The sequence below is a fragment of the Sarcophilus harrisii genome, chromosome 3 (assembly GCF_902635505.1).
Source record: "Sarcophilus harrisii chromosome 3, mSarHar1.11, whole genome shotgun sequence".
NCBI classification, from domain to species: domain Eukaryota; kingdom Metazoa; phylum Chordata; class Mammalia; order Dasyuromorphia; family Dasyuridae; genus Sarcophilus; species Sarcophilus harrisii.
The window spans coordinates 57,766,970-57,787,455 of NC_045428.1; the positions used below are offsets into that span (position 1 = coordinate 57,766,970).

Genomic DNA, 20,486 nt, shown 5'->3' on the forward strand with positions numbered 1-20,486 from the left:
TGAATCTAACCCTAAACTTACAGATCTGAAGTAAACTGCTAGCATTGATGGTGCTTTAAGGTTGCAAAGCTTATTTTTAATTTCATTTTGAAAATGTAAAATTAAATAGAATTATTTTTACATATATAATACATATAATAGATGTAAATTTTTAAAAATCAAATTTAAAAAATTAAAAGCTTATTTTATCCTCAAGAACAACCTTGAGAAATAAATGCTGTCATTTTCACCTTTTTACAGATGAGGAAACTAAAGCTGTCAGATTGAATGACTTGCTCAGTCACATAGCTGTTAAACATTCTGAGGCGCATTCAAACAAAGGGCTTTCCTACAGCAAATCTAGTGCTATACCTAATAATGCACCACTTTATGTAAGATCCTGATTTTTCTTTTTTTTTAAATTCCTTTAAAAATTTTTTAATAAACTTTTTATTTTCAAAACATGCGTAGTTTTCAACATTCACTCTTGCAAAACCTTGTGTTCCAATTTTTTTCTCCCTCCCTTCCCCCAGCCCAAAAGGCAAGTAATCCAATATATACTAAACATGCATTGCTTATATACCTATTTCCACATTTACCATGTTGCACAAGAAAGGTCGAAAAAGGAGGAAAAATGAGAAAGAAAATAAAATGCAAGCAAATAACAACAACAAAAAGTGAAAATACCATGTTGAGATCCAGATTCAGTTCCCATAGTCCTCTCTCTGGGTGTAGATGGCTCTCTCCAACACAAGACCATTCACATTGGTGCTGCTTATTTCAATAGAATGCTTTGAGGTTTCTTTTCCTATGTCTTAGTTTTCTTTTCAGGATCATCGTTCATGTCTTGTTTGGTATAAGGATCCCACCAGGGCTCCATCCTAGCCCTTTCTTCCCAGATACTCTTCCGGAGAGATCTCGTCAATTCCCATAGGTCAATTGTTGTCTCTATGCAGATAATTCCAGATCCACATATCCATATCTTTTTTTCTTCTTCATAACTTCCATTACTGTTTTTTTTTTTTTTGATATCTCCACTGCAAAGTCAATCAATTAATATCAATCAATAACCAGGAGGGGGATGGAGATTGAGGAGAAAGATAATGAGTTTGGTTTTAGATATATTGAATTTAAGATATCTACTGGACATCCCATTCTAGAGGGCTGAAAGGCAGTTGAAGATACAAGATTGAAGCTCAGGAGAGACATTGGTGCAGGTAGATCTGGGAATCAACAGCATAGAGATAGTAATAAAAATCAATGAGAACTGATGAGAGCTGTCTCCAATTAAACATGTAGAAATATTTTTGCTAAAATCTATCCCACTTCCTGGCATATATGAGGTGCTAAATAAAGACTTGTTTCTTTTCTAATTACCCTATTTTTGTTAGACTTTTATTTAATATCGTAGATTAAATGTTTGAAGGGACCTTAAAGGCCAGATAGCTCATCATCTTATTTTACAGATGTGGAAACTGAGGCAGTTAAGTGACTTGCCCTTTACTAACTTACTTCACTAATAAGATTTTGAATCAGAATTTGAACACAGGGCTTCCTGTTTTTAATTCCATTGCCCAATCTACAGTACCATGCTGCCTTTTAACTCTTCCACTTATTTGCATTAGTTATTCTTTAATTGTCATTGTATTAATTTCAGTATTGGGGGCATATTGGAAACAAATGAAGAAGGAAATCTTTGATTATCAGCGTTTGAGTCCTGTTCTGATTTCAGGGACATGCAAACAGCCACCACGTTAGCAGACAAGCTGCTAACAAGTTATATTTCGCCCTTTGCATAGCTGAAGCCACCCTTGGTAACAGCATAGTAACTGACAAGATTAACTGCTTCTACAGCCAGTGTTTTGTGTTGGAAAGAACACCTCTGGGAAGCTCCCTTGACAACCTTTGTCCTGCCCTTAGGACCAACCAACATCACAGTGACTCCTGAAATATACTAAGAGGATCAATTAATTCTATCAAAAACAACCTTTAAAAATCTTTTTAAAGAAGTACACACAAGATAAGGAGAATATGTGAGCTAATAAATCATGTTTTTTTAGTTTTTTTATTTTAATAACTTTTTATTGACATAACCCATGCCAGGGTAATTTTTTTTTTTTTTACATTATCCCTTGCACTCACTTCTGTTCTGATTTTTCCCTCCCACCCTCCACCCCCACCCCTAGATGGCAAGCAGTCCTATATATGTTGAATATGTCATAGTATATCCTAGATACAATATATGTGTGCAGAACCAAACAGTTTTCTTGTTGCACAGGGAGAATTGGATTCAGAAGGTAGATATAACCCAGGAAGAAGAACCAAAATGCAAGCAGTTTACATTCATTTCCCAGTGTTGTTTTTTTTTTTTTTTTCCTTTGGGTGTAGCTGCTTCTGTCCATCATTGATCAATTGAAACTGAATTAGGTCTTTTTGTCAAAGAAATCCACTTCCATCAGAATACATCTTCATACAGTATTGTTGTTGATGTATATAATGATCTCTTGGTTCTGCTCATTTCACTTAGCATCAGTTCATGTAAGTCTCTCCAAGTCTCTCTGTATTCATCCTGCTGGTCATTTCTTACAGAACAATAATATTCCATAACATTCATATACCACAATTTACCCAACCATTCTCCAATTGATGGGCATCCATTCATTTTCCAGCTTCTAGCCTACAAACAGGGCTGCCACAAACATTTTGGCACATACAGGTCCCTTTTCCTTCTTTAGTATCTCCTTGGGGTATAAGCCCAGTAGTAGCACTGCTGGGTCAAAGGGTATGCATAGTTTGGTAACTTTTTGGGCATAATTCCAGATTGCTCTCCAGAATGATTGGATTCGTTCACAACTCCACCAACAATGTATCAGTGTCCCAGTTTTTCCACATCCCCTCCAACATAAATCATGTTTTGAATTGGAAGCATATTAACTATTTGTAACCTTTATCCTATGCCCTTTTGAAAATTCACAGAACTCTGAGTATACATTTAATTGGGACTATGGGACTCAATGTGGATCTCAACAGTATTTTCCCTTTTTCTTGTTGTTTGTTTGCATTTTGTTTTCTTTCTCTTTTTTTTATTCCTTTTTGATCTTTCTTGTCCAGCATGGTAAATGTGTAAATATGTATAGAAGAATTGCATATGTTTATGCACATCTTTTATGTGCAAGATTGAGGAGAAACAAAAGACAAAAACCAAAACTACTCCTAATGAAACTTATATGATTTTAATAATGATAGCTAGCATTAACAGCTCTTTAAACTTTGCAGAATGCTTGAGTTTTGTTTCATCTGATCCTTACAACGCCTCTCTGATGTAGGTGCTGTTACTCTGCCTAATTTACAGAAAAGGACACTGAGTCTGACTTTGCCACCTAGTTACCTCTTAACCCCAAATGTTCCCAGATAAGTATCCACAGGCAGTTTTTAAGAGCTGGAAAGATAAAGGAAAGCTGTACAGAAGAGGCGGCACCTGAACTGGACTTTAACCCAATTTAACAAGTCTGAAGCCCATGAAGGAAGGAGGAAGGGATAAGAAGGAAGAGAGTTCCAAGCATGGAGAAAGAGCCCCTGAGAAGCCGGAGAGGCAAGAGATGAACTGAAGGAACAGCCACCTCCTCTTTGAGCTCTAGCTTGGCTGGAAAATAGAGATTGTGAAGAATCATTGATTTGCAACCACAAGGATCTGAAGTCACTGAATCCAGTCCTTTCATTTTACAGACAAATAAACTCAGTTTAAGTGGCTTAGCCAAGATAAGCAGGCACTCAAACCACAACTCTCAGGCTTCAGAGACAGCATTCACCTTTCTGTTCTGGGGAGCACTAGGGAGACACTGAAAGTTTTTGAGTTGAGGGGTGGCATATGCCTTAGGGAAAATATTTGGGCAGCTGTGTGGAAAATAAATTAAGAGAAGGGAGAGCTTGGAAGTAGGTGTTTTTTACATATTCAAGTGAAAGATGATCTGGGATTGAGATAGGGTGGTTGCCAGAATTTATGTAAGTACAATTAACAAGAATTAGCCAATGACTCTATGGGAGTGGATTACAGAGAGAAGAGTCAAGGGTATATTGAATGTGTATGAATCTGAGTCACTAGGTAGATGATAATGCTTTTTATAGAAATAGGGAAGCTTCTTTGGGAGAAGAAAATTTAGGAGAAAAAAGGGTTTCAATTTGAACATTCTGACTTTGAGATGTTAATAGGACATATGGGCAGAGATGTCTCTGAAGCAGTTAGAGATGAAGGACCAATATTCATTAGAGAAATGGGCTGGAATACATGATTTGGCAGTCATCTTCTGATAATAACTGTATTGGGAATGGATGAGTGAGATATGGATGACGTTTCAGCAAAGTAGACTGCAAAGTAAGACAGGTAGGAGGAAATTCAGGAATAATGGCAGTGAGGGAAAGTGAGATCTGGAATAAAAAATTTCATAAAGTTTAGCAGTTAAGAAACCGATGGTCCGGTCCAGTGGAGAAATTCCAATATAATTGTAGGATCAGAAGTCAGATTATAAGGGTTTCAGAAGTGAGTGATTTGGAAATAGAGAAAGAATGTGTAGACAATTCTTTCCAGGAATTTGTTAGTAAAAATCAGAAGTGATTTCTAGGGAAAGAATTCATAGGGAAGTGAGCTGCTTTGTTTTTTAAAGATGTCTAAGAGTATGTGAGAAAGAACAGTGGCCCTGCCACCAGGGGCTCTTCAGTGTTCAGTTTCTCTTAGCTTGGGCAAGTCCTCTGTGGTTTGGTTTTCTCATTTGTGTAATGCATGGCGTCTGGGCTTCTAAGGACCCTTCCAACTCTAGAGCTCAGATCCTACAATCCTAGGACAGGTGTGGTCTATACCTGTTAACAAGCACAGTAAGAAGCCATCCAGGCTGAAGTTTGTAGGAAGAAGGATCGATAGAGTACAGAAGGAGATGGAATTGAGGACAAATTTTGGCAAAGGAGGAAGGCCATCTCTTTCTCAGTAATTAAAACAAAGGAAGAAAGATGGGTGATGATGGAGATGGGTTTTGAAACACTCAATATAAAAGTAATAGCTTTAGAAGGGGGCCTTAGATCATGCTTATAAATGACAGAATTGAGGGCCAAAGAGTTTAAGTGAATTGCTCACCCCAAGTAAAAGAAACAGAGATTTGAACTCACATCTTGTGACTCCAGGTTTTGTGCTCTTTCCATTGTATCAAGATTTTGAAGACATCCAGTTCAGATGGCCTTAATTTTTTCAGGAAAGGAAGAAATTATGTCATCTATTGGTTTGGGGCTGGTGTTGGTGTGAGGAAAAAGAAAAATATTTGAAATAGTAGTCATAGGGAATGTGATAGTCAATCAGGGAAGAGTAAAAAGATTCCTGAATATCTACAGGGCCTCATTTGAACTGATTAATAATGGTCCAGATAAATAAAAACTTGAATTTGTAGTGAACCCAGGCAGTGTGATCTGGTGACTTCTTTCAGTAGTACCCAGCAGTTCATAGGGAGGAGCAGGAAAAGTCCAGTGGGAACGATGACCCAATGCTCACCATTGTTCTAGGAACTCAAAGGTAGAGGCAGAAGATTGGGCTGGTTAAATTTAGGGTCAAGAAACTAAAAGGAGGAAATTGGCCAGAATTTGAGTGAGAGGCAACAAAATATAAGGTTTGTTATGTTATTTTGGGGGAAATTAAAAGATCAAAGAAGAGAAAGGACCACTTTGAGGGAGGAAGGGCGTAAGTTGAAAAATAGTTTCCAACAATGGAAGGAAACTGGATCAGTTCAACTCTTATTTTGACTGTTTTCTCTGCCAAGAAGAATGATCTTTGGCTTTGGAAGGTTAGAGCAAAAATGTATAATGGGGAGTTGATAATCAAGACAAATCTGGAAGCAGAAGAGATTGTGTGATTATCCATGATTAATTCAAATCACTAAGTCCATATTAAAGACATCCGTGGGGGCTGCAAGAGTAGGCAGCTGTGACTGTTGAGCCACTGCCAGTGATCCTTGGTGGTTCTTATTTATTTATTTCTGAAATAGATGTCGCTTTAATAAAAATCATGCCTTTCCATTTGTTTGGTGTTTGTAACAATTTATGGCAAACTTTGAGCCTTTTCATCGCTGCACAAAAAAGGGATTTAGTTTAATTGGTTCTCTTATAAATATTCTACCCTCAGAATTGTTTCTTTTTTTAAAGTGAATTGTTGATTGTGATGGTTGTTTAATTGCATCACTGTCATTTCCTCCTGCCTCCTCACTTTGATCAGGTCTGAAAATGTGTACCTCCTTCTAGATGTGTCATCTGCCCCCGTCTGCCATTGTGGGCAATATCAGCCTTTTGTCACATCCTGTGATATATACCGTTTCCATTCTACCATATTATGTAGGACTTGAGTTCATATGGCCTCAATTTTCTCAGTAAAAGGGAAGGCGATGTTATTTGCTGGGATGGGTCTGGTGTAAAGGTCATTTTGTTGGATGGTAAGCTCTAAAGAAGAACCATCCTATGAGTGGGCAAGGGGCTGTGCAGATTGGAAAAGATGTCCAGTAAGATGGTGTCCTGGTGCCCCAGGTGGGAACCACAGAGCCAGGCCAGGACTTCTTCCTTAAATAAAGAAATGAATCAGGAATGCTGGACCTTGAAGAAAAAAAAAAAAGATTTTTATCAAGTTGGGTGGAAGAGGACAGTGGAAAAAAAGAGTCATGTTAATGAAGTCTGCAAACAGCAACAACAAAGAAAAACCAAAATAGAAAACAGGGCAGGAATAAATTTCAGATAATAAAGTTTTGAAACTTAGGAGTTTTTTAAAGTTCTAAGGAGATTGTCTCTTAAATGATTTTTGGAGGAAAAATATATTGAAAAAATCATAGAAGGATCTTTCAAGGAGAAATTATGACTCAGGGGTCTAGTATTTGACCTGCGTATGTATAGTTCAGGGAACTTGAACTGAAATAAAAAAAAAAACTACTCTTAAGTTAAACTATTGTCTAGAAGAGAATGATGTCTTCCTTTTTCCGTGGTGTGATTTAATGTTTCTCCAGCATCTGCCAAGTCCTGCTGAGAAAGACCTTTTCCAAAAAAGGAAATCACATTAAATTCTGTTTTCTGCTTGGTTCACAGATTTTAACACACTTTTCTCACTATGCAAATAGACAAGTTGAAGAGTTGTCCCCACTGAAAAAAGTTTACCAAGGTCAAGATCCACATTGTATTCTTCAAAAATTTACAATTAAAAGACTAGACACCATGCCCCATTACAAATACTGCTTGTGATTTGGAATTATGCCCAAAGGGCTATAAAACTGTGCATATCCTTTGAACCAGCAAAACCATTGCTAGATCTATATCTCAAAGACATTTTCTTTTAAAGGGAAAAGGATCTATTTGTACCAAAATAATTATAGCAGCTCTTTTTGTACTAGCTAAGAAATGGAAACCAAACAGGTGTCCTTCAACTGGAGAATGGATAAATAAACTGTGATTATAAGATTGTAATGGAATATTATTCTATATAATAATTGTGGAAATACGTATAGAAGAATTACACAATATTGGAGTACTTGTCTAGGAAAGGGGATGGAGGAATGAAGGGAGAAAAAAAATTGAGACATAAAGTTTTGCAAAGGTGAATGTTGAAAATTATCTGTACATATGTTTGAAAATAAAAACCTTTAATTAAAAACAAAGCAAAAAAAAAAAGACTATTATGCTATAAGAAGTGACAAGCAGGATGGTCACAAAAAATTCTAGAAAGACTTAGATGAACTGAAGCAAAGTGAAGTGAACAAGACCAGGAGAGTGGTATACATAGTAACAACAATATTGTATGAAGAAGAATGATGAATGAATTAGCCATTCTTAATAATACAACAATCCAAGACAATTCCAGAGGCCTCATGATGAAGTATACTATTCACCTGCAGAGAAAGATCTTATGCCGTTATCTTTTTCATTCTTTTTCTTTTATTTGAGCCTTCTTGTATACAATGATTAATAGGGAAATGTTTTACATAATTGTACATGTATAATCTAAATCTGATTGCTTACAGTCTCAGGGAAGGGGAAGGGAGCAGAAGAAGGAAGGATAAAATTTGGAACTCAAAACTTAAAACAAATGTTAAAAATTGGTTTTAACGTAATTGAATGAAAATAGATCTATAAATAAATAATTGCTGCTTGTGGGTAGTCTGTTGGTAAAAATAAATGAATTTCTACATAAAATAATCATGTGGTATTTTTTCAAAGCATTGTAAAATCTATCTTTTTAATTTTAATTTTATTTTTTAACAGTATGAGTTCTGAAGGAGAGAAAATACAGAAAGATTAGACCAGAAACTTCAGGTTCTTACTCACTAATGTAACCAACCTGTGATCCGTAAGAATGCTCTTTGAGTAAAAACAAAAAAAGCAAATTGAACTATACACATACAGGAATGTTTTATATAGCATACAAATTAATCACTTATTTTGTGGAGCAGGGAAGCATTTATAATATCTTCAATTATTGGGAAGGCTGTCTAATAATTTTGTAATTTCATATTTGAAACAGCTTGGTGTTATATAAGGGGCTTAATTTGGAGTCAGACAACCTTTGTTATCCTATCTCTGTAGCTGAGGACTTGAGTTCAAATCAGTTTTCACACTTTCTCCCAGTGAAAAAATGACCACCTTTTGGGGCCTTTTTAATCTGTAAAATGAGGGGATTGTATTAGATGACCATTACATTTCTTTCCAGCTTGAAATCTAAAAGTATATAAATTTCCTTCTCATTTTCTTAATTGTAAAAAGTAAGAATCTCGATCTCTGATAAAATATAAATTCTTCCCATCTAAAGCCTTTGAGGACAAATGTTTTTATCTGCCTCCAATAAAACAAGCAATTAATATGCTATTGATAGTCAAGATTGAGGCCTAACATAATTTCTTCCAATTCTTTTTATAATTCTGAAGTATCACCAAATGAATTGGCCCCAAAACATTTTTCTCTCTTTGTTTATCCACAGTTAGAGTTCTTCTAGATTTAGATTCAGAGAGCCAGACAGAGGAACAAAGACAATTAGAGAAAAAAAAAATGTCAACACAGACACTTGATAAAAAAAAAAAATCCAAATCCTCTCCAATCCCTTGTCCCCAAATCCATTTACCCATCCAGAGGATAAATACTCAATAATTCTGGAAACTCAAGTGTGTTTATTGCGAATCTAGTGGTTAAAACTACATACCCAGATGTTAGAAATGCAGAATAAATTGAAGTTGTTTTTGCAAGAGATCATTGTTAACTCAAGTTAAATAACCAAACAGGAAATGAGCCAACACTTAAGTTTCCTTGTATAGAACAATGCAAAGGGATATCTAGGGGTTAATTGTCTAATGCAAGACCTAGTTATAAATATGAAATGTGAAATACAATAAACCATGAATGTTTTAACTTAATTTTATTATAAACTTCACAACCATCAATAAACACAAACCTGTATTTTAATTTATCTTAATGATAATTCAATTTTAATTATCTTCAGTTCCTACTTCTCTTCTTCCCTTTCCCCTACCCATTGTAAAGGCAAGAAACATAAAACCTTCCACAAATATGTAATTATGCAAAACAAATTTCTACATTAGCTTTGGACAAAAATATAAAAGGGGAAGAAAAGAGCAAAAAAGATGCTTCAATCTGTATTCTGAATCCATCAGTTTTCTATCTGGAAATAGCATGTTTCATCATAAATCTTTGGAATTGTATTGGTCATTGTGTTAAGTTAGTTAAGTCTTGCAAAATTGATTTTCTTTGCAACATTGCTATTACTGTATAAATTGTTCTCCTGATTTTGCTCACTTCACTTTAAGTTCTTATAAGGCATTCCAAGTTTTTCTAAAACCATCTCCTTTTCTGAAACCACTATTTGTTACAACATAGTATTCAACACACAAAACAAAATAACTTGATCCAGTATTTCCCAATTGATTAGAATCCCCTCCGTTTTGAATTGCCACCACAAAATGAGTTGCTGTAAATATATACATATTGTACATATGGATCCTTTGTCCTTTGAACTCTTTAAGTGTATAGTAACAATATTAATGAGTTGAGGGTATACACAATTTAATAGTTTTGGGGACATAGATCCCAATTGCTTTCCAAAATAGTTGAACTAGGTCACAACTATTGCAACAATGTATTCTTATACTTGTTTTCCCTCATCCACTCTAGTATTCCTCTTTTTTTTTTATGCCATGTAAGTCAATTTGATGTGTGATGATGTGTTTAAATTTACAAGTCTCTATTAAGAATTTAGAGCATTTTTCATATTTCATTAGTAGGTTGGACTTCTGAAAAGTTTCTATTCACATTTCTTGACCTCTAATTAATTGGGAGATGATGCTTATTGTTGTAAATTTGATGCAATTTTTTTTTCCTGTTTTTCTTCTAATGTTTACAGCATTGTTTTTTTGTTTGCACAAAACCTTTTAAATGTTGTATTTTCAAATTCATCCATTTTATCTCCTGTGATCCTCTTTATCTCTTGTTTGGTCCTGAACTCTTCCCTTTTCCTTAGATTTGACAAGTGATTTCCCCCCCCCAGGTTTCACTAATTTGGATATGATATCATTTTATTTCTAAAATCATGTACCTATTTTGAGCCTATACAGTATGAGATGCTGGTTTATGTGTGCTAGCCTGCTTTGAGTTTTTCCAAATGTGTTTGCTGAATAATGAATTCTTGTCTTACTTAATAACTAGGATCTTTGGGTTTATCAAACAATAACTTATTCAGCTTATTTGCTTCTGCATATTGTGTATCCAACCTGTCCTACTGATCCACTTCTCTCTTACTTTGTGCCAAAAACAAACCTTTCAATAAGCAAAGAACAAAAAGAGCTTTGATTATGAAATTGTGAGCTTGATCCATACTTTTAAGGGCATATTAACTTTAATAAGTTAGTAATCAAATCATCCATTTTGAGGGCCCTTCTGAATTTGTATTTAAAAAAATGTTTTATTTTTTTTAATACCTATCATTACCCAGTAACACTCATCACCCTCATCTGCAACCCCCATTAAGTGTTTTCTTCATAAATACTAGCTTTTTGAAGATGTTAAAATGGGGTGGCTGGGGTTTAGGGCAAACACTTTTTTTCAAATTTTATCATATTAAGTATGATAATGTAATAGGTAGTAACAAAGTTGCCGAGTTTGTGCCTTTTTTGAACTACTTTTAGGTCTTAAAACCATTTTTTTTTTTTGCATATGTATTATTATCCAGTTACTCCTCTTTTCTATCTACAAGATCTTTAAAAAATACTGGTTTTTATCATATTGTCTATAACAAAATAGAAAAGGAAAATGAAAAATGTTGGAAGAGATGTGGAGAAATAATGCACTGGTGTGGAATTATAAAATAATTCTAGAGAACAATTTGGAACTATGTCCAAAGGACTATAAAACTGTGTATGCCCTTTAACCCAGCAATACTTCAAAAGAGAGCAAAGGCCTATGTAGAAAAATACAGGTCTTTTTCTGGTGTCAAAGAATTGGAAATTAAGGGCGTACCCATCAATTGGGAAATAGGTGAACAAGCTTGTCAAACAGGTGATTGTGATGGCATACTCTTATGCTGAAAGAAATGAGAAAGACAGTGGTTTCAGAAAAAAAAAAGGAAGGCATATGAACTGATTCGAAGTGAAGTGAATGGAACAAAGAACACTGTGTACAGTAACAATATTCTAATGATCATCAACTGTGAAAGATTCTTATTAATGATCCAAGATAATTCCAAAGGGCATATGATGACAAATTCTACCTTCAAAGAACTGGTGAACTCTGAATGCAAATTATTTTCGTTTTCATTATTTATTTATTTATTTATTTTTACTGCATGGCTAATATGAAAATGTATTTTGAGTAACTTTAAAGAAAAGAAAAATAGTGGTTTTCAAAGAAAAGTTGGGGGAAAAGAAAAGATGGACTGCTCTGCACATTGTGTAATATTATATAGACTTTCTAAAAATGGAAATTCATTTTGAATCCTTTCATGTTCTGCTGTGCACAGGTGATTTTTTTTTTCTGTTCCTATTTTGCTTTTAGGTTTTAAGTATAAAAATAAGTAATTAGTTTTCTTAAGAACTTAGTTTGAAACCATTACATTGAATTCCCAATCCCTATATTTATGCCCACCTGCATTTTTGATTTCCTTCACAAGCTAATTGTACAATAATTCAGAGTCTGATTCTTTTTGTACAGCAAAATAACGTTTTGGTCATGCATACTTATTGTGTATCTAATTTATATTTTAATATATTTAACATCTACTGGTCATCCTGCCATCTGGGGGAGGGGGTGGGGGGTAAGAGGTGAAAAATTGGAACAAGAGGTTTGGCAATTGTTAATGTTGTAAAGTTACTCATACATATAACCTGTAAATAAAAGGCTATTAAATTAAAAAAAAAAAAAAGAACCTAATTTGAGAATCTAGAGGAAAGTACAGTTTATTTTAAAAGGGTATATTAAATATAAGTTAGTTATAAAATTGCTCTACTTGTGCTTCCTGAATTATTAAGAAGATTGCATATTTATTATCAAGTAATCCAGCCCCTCTAACTACAACAAATACTCGTTTTTTTAACCCAGATTGGGGGGTTTGGGGAAAATATTCAGCTTTTATTTTAAAAGAGCACGGACGAAGTAGTAACAAAGTTGCCCTATTTGGAATACCTGGATTTTTTATTTTTTTGGTGTGTGAAGGGCATACTAGCCATTGCCACAAGATCCCCGCAAGAATAGGGTTTTCTAAATATTGAGCTTGGGCCCCAAGAGCGTCTGGCTCAACCTGCTTTTACCGAGGCGCGGCTTTCTCGGACAATACGGCGAGGGTGCGGCGGCGCTATTAGGGGATATACGGCTGAGGCTCTCCGGCTGTCAGCTGACGGGCGGTCCGGTTAGGGGGAGGGGAGCTCGCCGCCGTGACGCTCCCGTCGCTCCCGACGCTGCCGCCGCCGCTGCCGCCGCGAAGATGGCGGCGGAAATCCACTCGCGGCCGCAGAGCAGCCGTCCGGTTTTGCTCAACAAGATCGAGGGCCACCAGGACGCCGTCACGGCGGCGCTCCTCATCCCCAAAGAGGACGGCGTGATCACGGCCAGCGAGGACAGGTCGGGGAGCACGGGGCGGGGGGCGGGGCCGCCCGGCTTCCGGCTCCCGTTAGCTCTGAGCCCCCAGTCTGGGGCCGCGCTCTCGGCGTCCAAGCGCGAGCCTTTTCCCCGCTCACTTGCTTACGCCTCGGTCCTGCAACTAACTTCTCCCTCCCGGGGCCCCCGAGCTCGAGCCGGGCCGGGCGCGTTCTTCCGTCCCCTTCCATTTCTCTCGGGTACTTGCCCGCTGGCGGGTGCCCTCCCCTGGAGTCCTCTCCTTTCCTTCTCCCCTTGCTCCCAGTAGCATCTCTCCCCCCCCCCCCCCGGGCATTTCCCTCCCCTCCCGGCGCCCCGGGCTGAATTCCTTACTCAGATTTATTCCATTTTAAAGGTAGATCGTGCTAACAATAACGCCTGTTAGATTTGCCAAGCGCTTTACGGTAGCCTATTTATCTTGTTTGCAGAGAGCTTTAATTTGGATCCTCGCCACAATTCTCGGAGATTGATTGATGGACCCGAAGTAATTGCTCTTATTAATCCGCATTTTACAATTAAAGAACCTGTGGTTGAGGCGGAAGCAAGATGTGGCTTCCTGATTCCAGCTTTGTCAGTAACAGTGTGCAATTAACGAAGTGGCACCTTTTGCTCTCAAGTTTGAGAACTTCGCTTTTCAAATGCGAGAAAATTGAGGAGGATGCTGTATGAAATGGCCCTTTCCAGTTCGAGGGCCAAACTCCGAGGATTGTCATTGGCTTGGATACCCTGTGTAATCCCGAGAAAGAAATTAAGGAGAAATAGAGTAAGGAGTTAAGAGATAATACATAGGTAAAGCTCGTTGCAAATCTTAAAAGAGTAAGAAATGAGATGACGTGTTAAGGAAAAGTAAGGAGTAATGAGATAATATAATTAAAGCTCTCTCCAAACCTTAAGAGAGCAATATAAATGGAAGCTGTTTTAAATATTTCTTTGATGAAGTTTTCGTGTAGCCTATAGATGGTGTTTTTTTGAAAACAACAGCAGCAACAGGCTAAAAGGTTTCTAAAAGATCAGGAAAAGTAGTGCTCCTCTTAAGACACTATTAACAAACCACAATTTTCCAAGTTGATCTGGATCAAAAAAGTAAAAAGAATTAATTCAATTCCTATTTAATTTCTTGTATTTATGCATTGTCTTGTCTTTGCTAATGGGCTAATTAGGGCAGTATGTTAACCTCAGAGTTGCACTCTGTAGGAACCCTCTGAGTTTTTGTTGATTGATTTGGAAGTCTCTGTAGGAACCCACTGAGTTTTTGTTGATTGATTTGGAGGAGGTCTGTTTGGGAGAAAAGGGGACAGGAAGAGAAAGAAGATAAAAATGATAGAACTGAATGTGGATGTCCAAATTGTAGCTGCGTAATTTAGACATAAGCTGTTCTTTGACAATATTTGTTCATTGAAATGTTTTGTTCATGGTTCCTGCCTGTGGGCAGATTTTTAAATATTTGGCATTATTAGCTGGCTGTAATAGTGAGAAATGTTTTATGGTGATTGTTAAGTTGAAAAGGAGGACAGGATGTAATTTTCAGGGACATTTATATAAACATTTGACGTAAGTGCTTATTTCTTAGCCCAACAACAACAGTGACTTCATGGATTCTCGTGTTTGAATTCAAATGTTCTCTCTTTTGTTTTAAATAGCCATCACTTTTTTGAGACAAAAGACAGTTTTTTAAAAATTTTTTATTTAACAGCCTTTTATTTACAGGTTATATTTATGGGTAACTTTACAGCATTGACAATTGCCAAACCTCTTGTTCCAATTTTTCCCCTCCTTCCCCCCACTCCCTCCCCCAGATGGCAAGATGACCAGTAGATGTTAAATATATTAAAATATAAATTAGATACACAATAAGTATACATGACCAAACCATTATTTTGATGTACAAAAAGAATCAGACTCTGAAATATTGTACAATTAGCCTGTGAAGGAAATCAAAAATGCAGGTGGGCAAAAATAAGGGGATTGGGAATTCAATGTAATGGTTCTTAGTCATCTCCCAGAGTTTTTTCGCTGGGTGTAGCTTGTTCGGTTCATTACTGCTCCATTGGAAATGATTTGGTTGATCACATTGCTGAGGATGGCCAAGTCCATTAGAACTGGTCATCATATAGTATAGTATTGTTGAAGTATATAATGATCTCCTGGTTCTGCTTGTTTCACTCAGCATCAGTAAAAGACAGTCTTTTAATGAACTCTACACATTGGGGATTTGTAACTTGTATCTTGGTGCTCTTTTTCTTTTTAATCTCATTGTCATTGATTATAGTGCTCCTCTTGTTTCATTGACTAATGGTGACATTGGTGAACCCTTGACTTCGATCCTCCTTTTAAAACTAGAGAAGATAAATCTGACAGTAATTGATGTCTATGCCTCTAAACTTTTTTGTCTTGGGCGTTCTTCATTTGCCTAGTCTTCCTTCCCATTCACTTTCTATTTTCTTCAAAACTATATAGCTTTTTTGGCTTCAACTTCTGTTTCATTGCCCAGAAATCTAATTTCTTTATCAAGAAGAATTTTTTTTTTAAACAAAAGCTAAAGGACTTAAGTTATTTGAAGAAAAGGTAAAAATAATTGTGTTGAGCTTAAAGGCCTCACCTTGGACTCTGAAATTAAAATACAGCATTTAAGAACTGGAAGGAACTTTAGGTCATCAGATAAAACACCCTCATTTTCCAGATGAGTAGGGTGAGGCCTAGAGATATTCACTTGTTTAAAGTCACAAGTTTGGTAGTAGAAAAATTAGGATTTGAATTCATATCTGACTACCAGTGCGGTGGTCTTTTGTTTTTCCCTTTTTAAAAAGATCATTTATTAACTTTTCATTAAGGCCCTATTATTTATATATAAAGATGTTAATTGAGATTTGTAACCCACTGTCAGTAAGTTATTCTTTTGAAGTTGTCTTTAAAGCTTATGCAATCAGTTTGGCATTTATCCCTAGGCATTCACCTGTTTCCTATTATGATCACTGGGCTAATCAACTTAGCTAAAATAAAAATACCTTTTTTTTCCCCAGCTCAAACTGAACAGTGTTCATTCACAGTAGATTATAGGAATTAAATTCTTTTGTACTTGAGGGGGTCATTGGTCATTGTTACCTTGGAAAATGAAACTTATGGGTCCATTTAAAAAATTCTAGGTATAATTAAGCTGATAAGATGGTTGACTTCAGACAATGGAGTTTTCCTTACATAGCTTTCATTTATATTTTGCCAGGGAAATGTGCTAAACACTTTAGTGTTTATTCTCATAACATGTAGCCACATAATAAGTGCCACATCCTCTCCACCCACCCTCATTTACCTTTTTTTAAAATCTTAAATCAGATTTTTAAAAAAAGCTAATTGAATAGTTCTTCAGTTGACTATAAAAAGATATCCAAGTAGGAGTTGAATTGTTTTATTTTAAATAAGTTAACAATAACTTTACTAATTTAAGTTTCTCTATATAACAATTAGCCTGGTGATTATAATAATTAACTTAAGTAGTTGGACTTAGGAATTTAATTGGCTGCTAGATTTTTCTTTTTTGGAAGATAGCAAACTAGACTGCTCATGCAAAAGTTGAGAAATTTACAAGAATTTACTCCTTGAGTAGCTTTATTTTTTATTTTTTTAGAATCTTTTTGTGGTATAATGAGAGATGTCTCTGGAGCTCAGAGAGTTGGATTCCAGTCTTGCTTCTGACACATGCTGATGTGACCTGTGGCAAGTCATTTAACCTCCAGGTGATGGGTGAAAGAAACAGTAAATTAAAGTTTGGTGCATCTGAGCATATTGATTTATTAAGCAGTACATGCCAATTGCACAACAAACTGGGACATCTGAGCCAGATTTCAGAAAAGACATGGATTACTTGAGAAGTGCACTAGTGAAAAAACCATTTGCATCAATCTTTGGGTCTGACTGGGTTTCTGATCAGTATTTACCTGGGGCCTTAATTAAAGGTCTGTAAATAGCAGGTAGAGATGGGTTAGCTTCCCAGCCACCCAGAGCTAAGTGAAAACAGTATACTAAAGTTGTCTCACAAGATAGAAATTGAATTAGACTCATGAGAAAGAGAACTGAGCTAACTCTACACTGGAGTCACAATATGGTCACTCAGTTCCCACAATTAACCACTTCATTGTCCTAATCCCTTCAATTCTCTTATCTCTTATGTTTGAAATGGATCCCTGGGACTACATGTTGTTTTAGAAACTCACAAATTAACAATATCTGTGTTGTGTTTTATTTTTATTTTATTAATGTTAAACATTTCCCACTTACATTTTAATCTGGTTCCCCTAGGGAATTTGACAGCACTACTTTAGAGAAATTTAGACAAAATTTACCCTCATCTTCAGTTCCTTATATTAATGACATTAACAGGTCCTAGAAAGAGATAAAATAAATTTCTGTTCATTTAAAAAATATAATAAGAACAGAGGTCTTTTTATGAGGTCTCTGTCAAAAATCTTTCACAAGCCAGAGTAATCTGTAAATGTAAGCAATCAAATATTAACACCAATAATACTGAAAATTTAAAAAAAAAATGAAGTAAGCATTCAGGTATTCATTTGAAGTAAGTAGGTAAAGACTTTATAAGGGAGTATAAGGAAGTTTAGACTGTAGGCCTGTTACTTTGATTAAAAAGAAAAAACAGATTGCAGAAAAAATATCATTATCGCTGATCATGAAATGGCTGTTGGGGTATACAGCATGGGCCCAAATTGGTCTCTGTAGGAAAGCCAGTTTTATTTGGCATTAGAGAAATAAAGATTCCATTTGGCTGCAAAATATAAGTGATTACTACATAGAGATATCTCTGAAAATTTTGCAGTTACAAAACCTCCAGTGGAAACAATGTTAAGAAAAGTTAAGAAAAAAAGTTGGAATCTCTAACAATGTGATGGTCTGGGAAACATACAGATGTCTTAGTTGTTAGTTTATAACCAGATCCTGATGATTGTTAATATTTTTTAGTTCTCTTGAAACTAATGAAAATGGTATTAAAATTTGATTTAGAAATCTACAAAAAAAAAAAATAGGAAAGCAGGAAACCTATAAGAAAATGAATTTATTTCACCCTTATTGTAGCCATTTTGTTTTTCCTTTCACTACTTCATTTCAGGCAAGGCTCAAGATGATTCTGTTTCTGTTTGTTACACAGATCTCTCATGAATTTCTCCTTTTCTCTGTCACTGGTTCCTAGTCACCCAAACACCAAACTCCATAGTCAGTCTCACATTTAGAATCTTGCCAGTTTTTCCTTAGAAATAGGTTATTTGTCCCTTCTGTCATTACCATTGCACTTAGGTCTTTAGATGGGTCCAGATGACTCAAGCAACGTAGAAAATATCATGAAGTTTATAGTCTTTTCTCCATTCTAACCTAACCTTCCTGAATAAACTTGATTATATTTATCATGCCCCACCTTCATATACCTTCATTGAATTCTGGTTCCTCTCATGTCAAGTATAACCCTTTTTTCCCTCTTCTTTTCAAGGGCTTCTGTAATCTCCCTCCTATCCCTAGCCTTAGTTCAGATTATTGTCTAGCATACTTCTGATGTGATACTTCAGTCAGGATAGTTTTGTCTTTCTCCTGAAATCTGCTGTGTTAATTCCTGTTTGTACATTCCTTTTCTTAGTATGTTCATCTTTGCCAGGACTTCCTTTTTCCACTATCCAGATCTTCTGGTCTTTCAAGGTCCATTCATATGTTAATATGATTAGTTCTGCAAATACTTATTAAATCCACACTCTACAGGTGTCATTCCCTTGAATTTTCCCAAACCACTCAGCCCCCAATCCATCTCCCACTCCTCTAGGGTTCTATAGCATTCAGTACCTAAATCCTGGATTCTTAAGGTGTGATCCATGGATCCCTAAGAGTCTGAGATTGTTTCAGGTGATTTGAAAGGTCAAATTTTTTCATAGTAATATTAAAATGTTTTAATTTCTAATAAAAATATCAGCAGGTATAATCTTCATCAATAAAACTTTTGTGTGTGAGATGGAGGTCTTCAGGATATTTAGTGTATTGAGGTCCTAAGACCACAAAAGTTGAAAACTTTTGGCCTATAACATACACTAATTCTCAAATTTACCTTTTCTCAGTTTTTTAATTTATGTTTTATAAACATCTATACTAATAGAGCTTGTGTTGTCCTTTCTAGTGAGCTTGATCCTTTGTCACTATCCATGTTTATTTCTTGACTGTCAAATGATTATTTAACCCATATTTTATTCCAATTAGTATTCAGTTTAGTGTGATTTCATAGGGGTAATGATTATTTTAGTTATATCTGTCTATTAATATACATTTAGTCAGTTGTTGTTTTAGTCAACTTGTATTTAGGAATAATTAGATATAGTTGGCTTCCTTTTGGTTAAACAAGTGAACTTATTTAAATTATAGGTTATACAGTAACTTGCTTGACCACTGTTAGGAAGTTAACTAAAAAATTTCCCTTTTTGCTTGATGAGTAAGTGATTAAGCCTAGTGTGACTGAGATGTTCTAATAATAAGGAAAGTCCCTCAGCTTTTTTTTGTCCCTCTGTCCTTCATCCTCTTTGTCTCTTTTTCCTTCTATGTGTTTTTCTCCCTCTCTCTTGATCTTCCTCCTTAACATGGGGAAATAGTCATGAGCACTTGGCTAGCACTTGGCCCTTACCTTGCATCCTTGACCGTCAGCCCCGCCCATTTTCCTCTCCATGTAAGCCACATTCTACCAGCCATTCTGAAGAGCCAAAATGTAGCTTTAGCCAATGAGATCCTGTATTTTACTCTGCATCAGTTGTATCATCTTGCCAAACACCATATAACTAAGGCTCTGAACAAGGGGCATCTCAGATCATGAGGAAGATCCAAGGGCCTATTCATTAAAGACTGGTTGGCCCCAAGGCCTTCGTAACATCACACTGATTTTACCTTGGACAGCCTCTGTCTGAAGGACTAGATGGATCTGCAACAGAGGTTATTCATTTCTGATAATTTTAAATTTGAAGTTGTCATGGGTTTATTCCTCTTCTCCCCACTCCCCAACATTAGTTTGATTTTGCTGTGTATAGAGTATGGGGGGTGGTGCTCCCTTTTTTCCTTTGATCTCTGGGGTAGTAACAGCTATTCATCTATCTTTTCCCCTTTAAGATTGTGAGCTTCATGAATCTGGATGTATTATAGCTATCTTCGATTTCCATTTCCTATTACAATGCCTTGCAAATAGCAAGTGCTTAATAAATGTTGAAATGGAATTGACTGATAATAGTGAAGATATAGAAGCAAGAGGTGATCTTTTAAATTAAAAAAAAAAAACCACAAAACTTTTCTGGTAGAAAATTAACTTTCCTAGAGGCATTGAAGGAACCTGGGTCACC

General features: G+C 35.9%; 1 protein-coding gene across 1 annotated transcript in view; it reads left to right on the forward strand.

The window, feature by feature from the left end:
- Positions 1-12,895: 12,895 nt before the first annotated feature.
- The window catches only part of WDFY1 (WD repeat and FYVE domain containing 1), a 56,424-nt gene continuing 48,833 nt past the window's right edge, over positions 12,896-20,486 (forward strand). Inside the window, exon 1 of the mRNA XM_031957962.1 lies at positions 12,896-13,107. Within this exon, the coding sequence (XP_031813822.1) occupies positions 12,971-13,107 (137 nt within the window). The 5' untranslated portion in view covers positions 12,896-12,970. The remainder of the gene's footprint in view (positions 13,108-20,486) is intronic.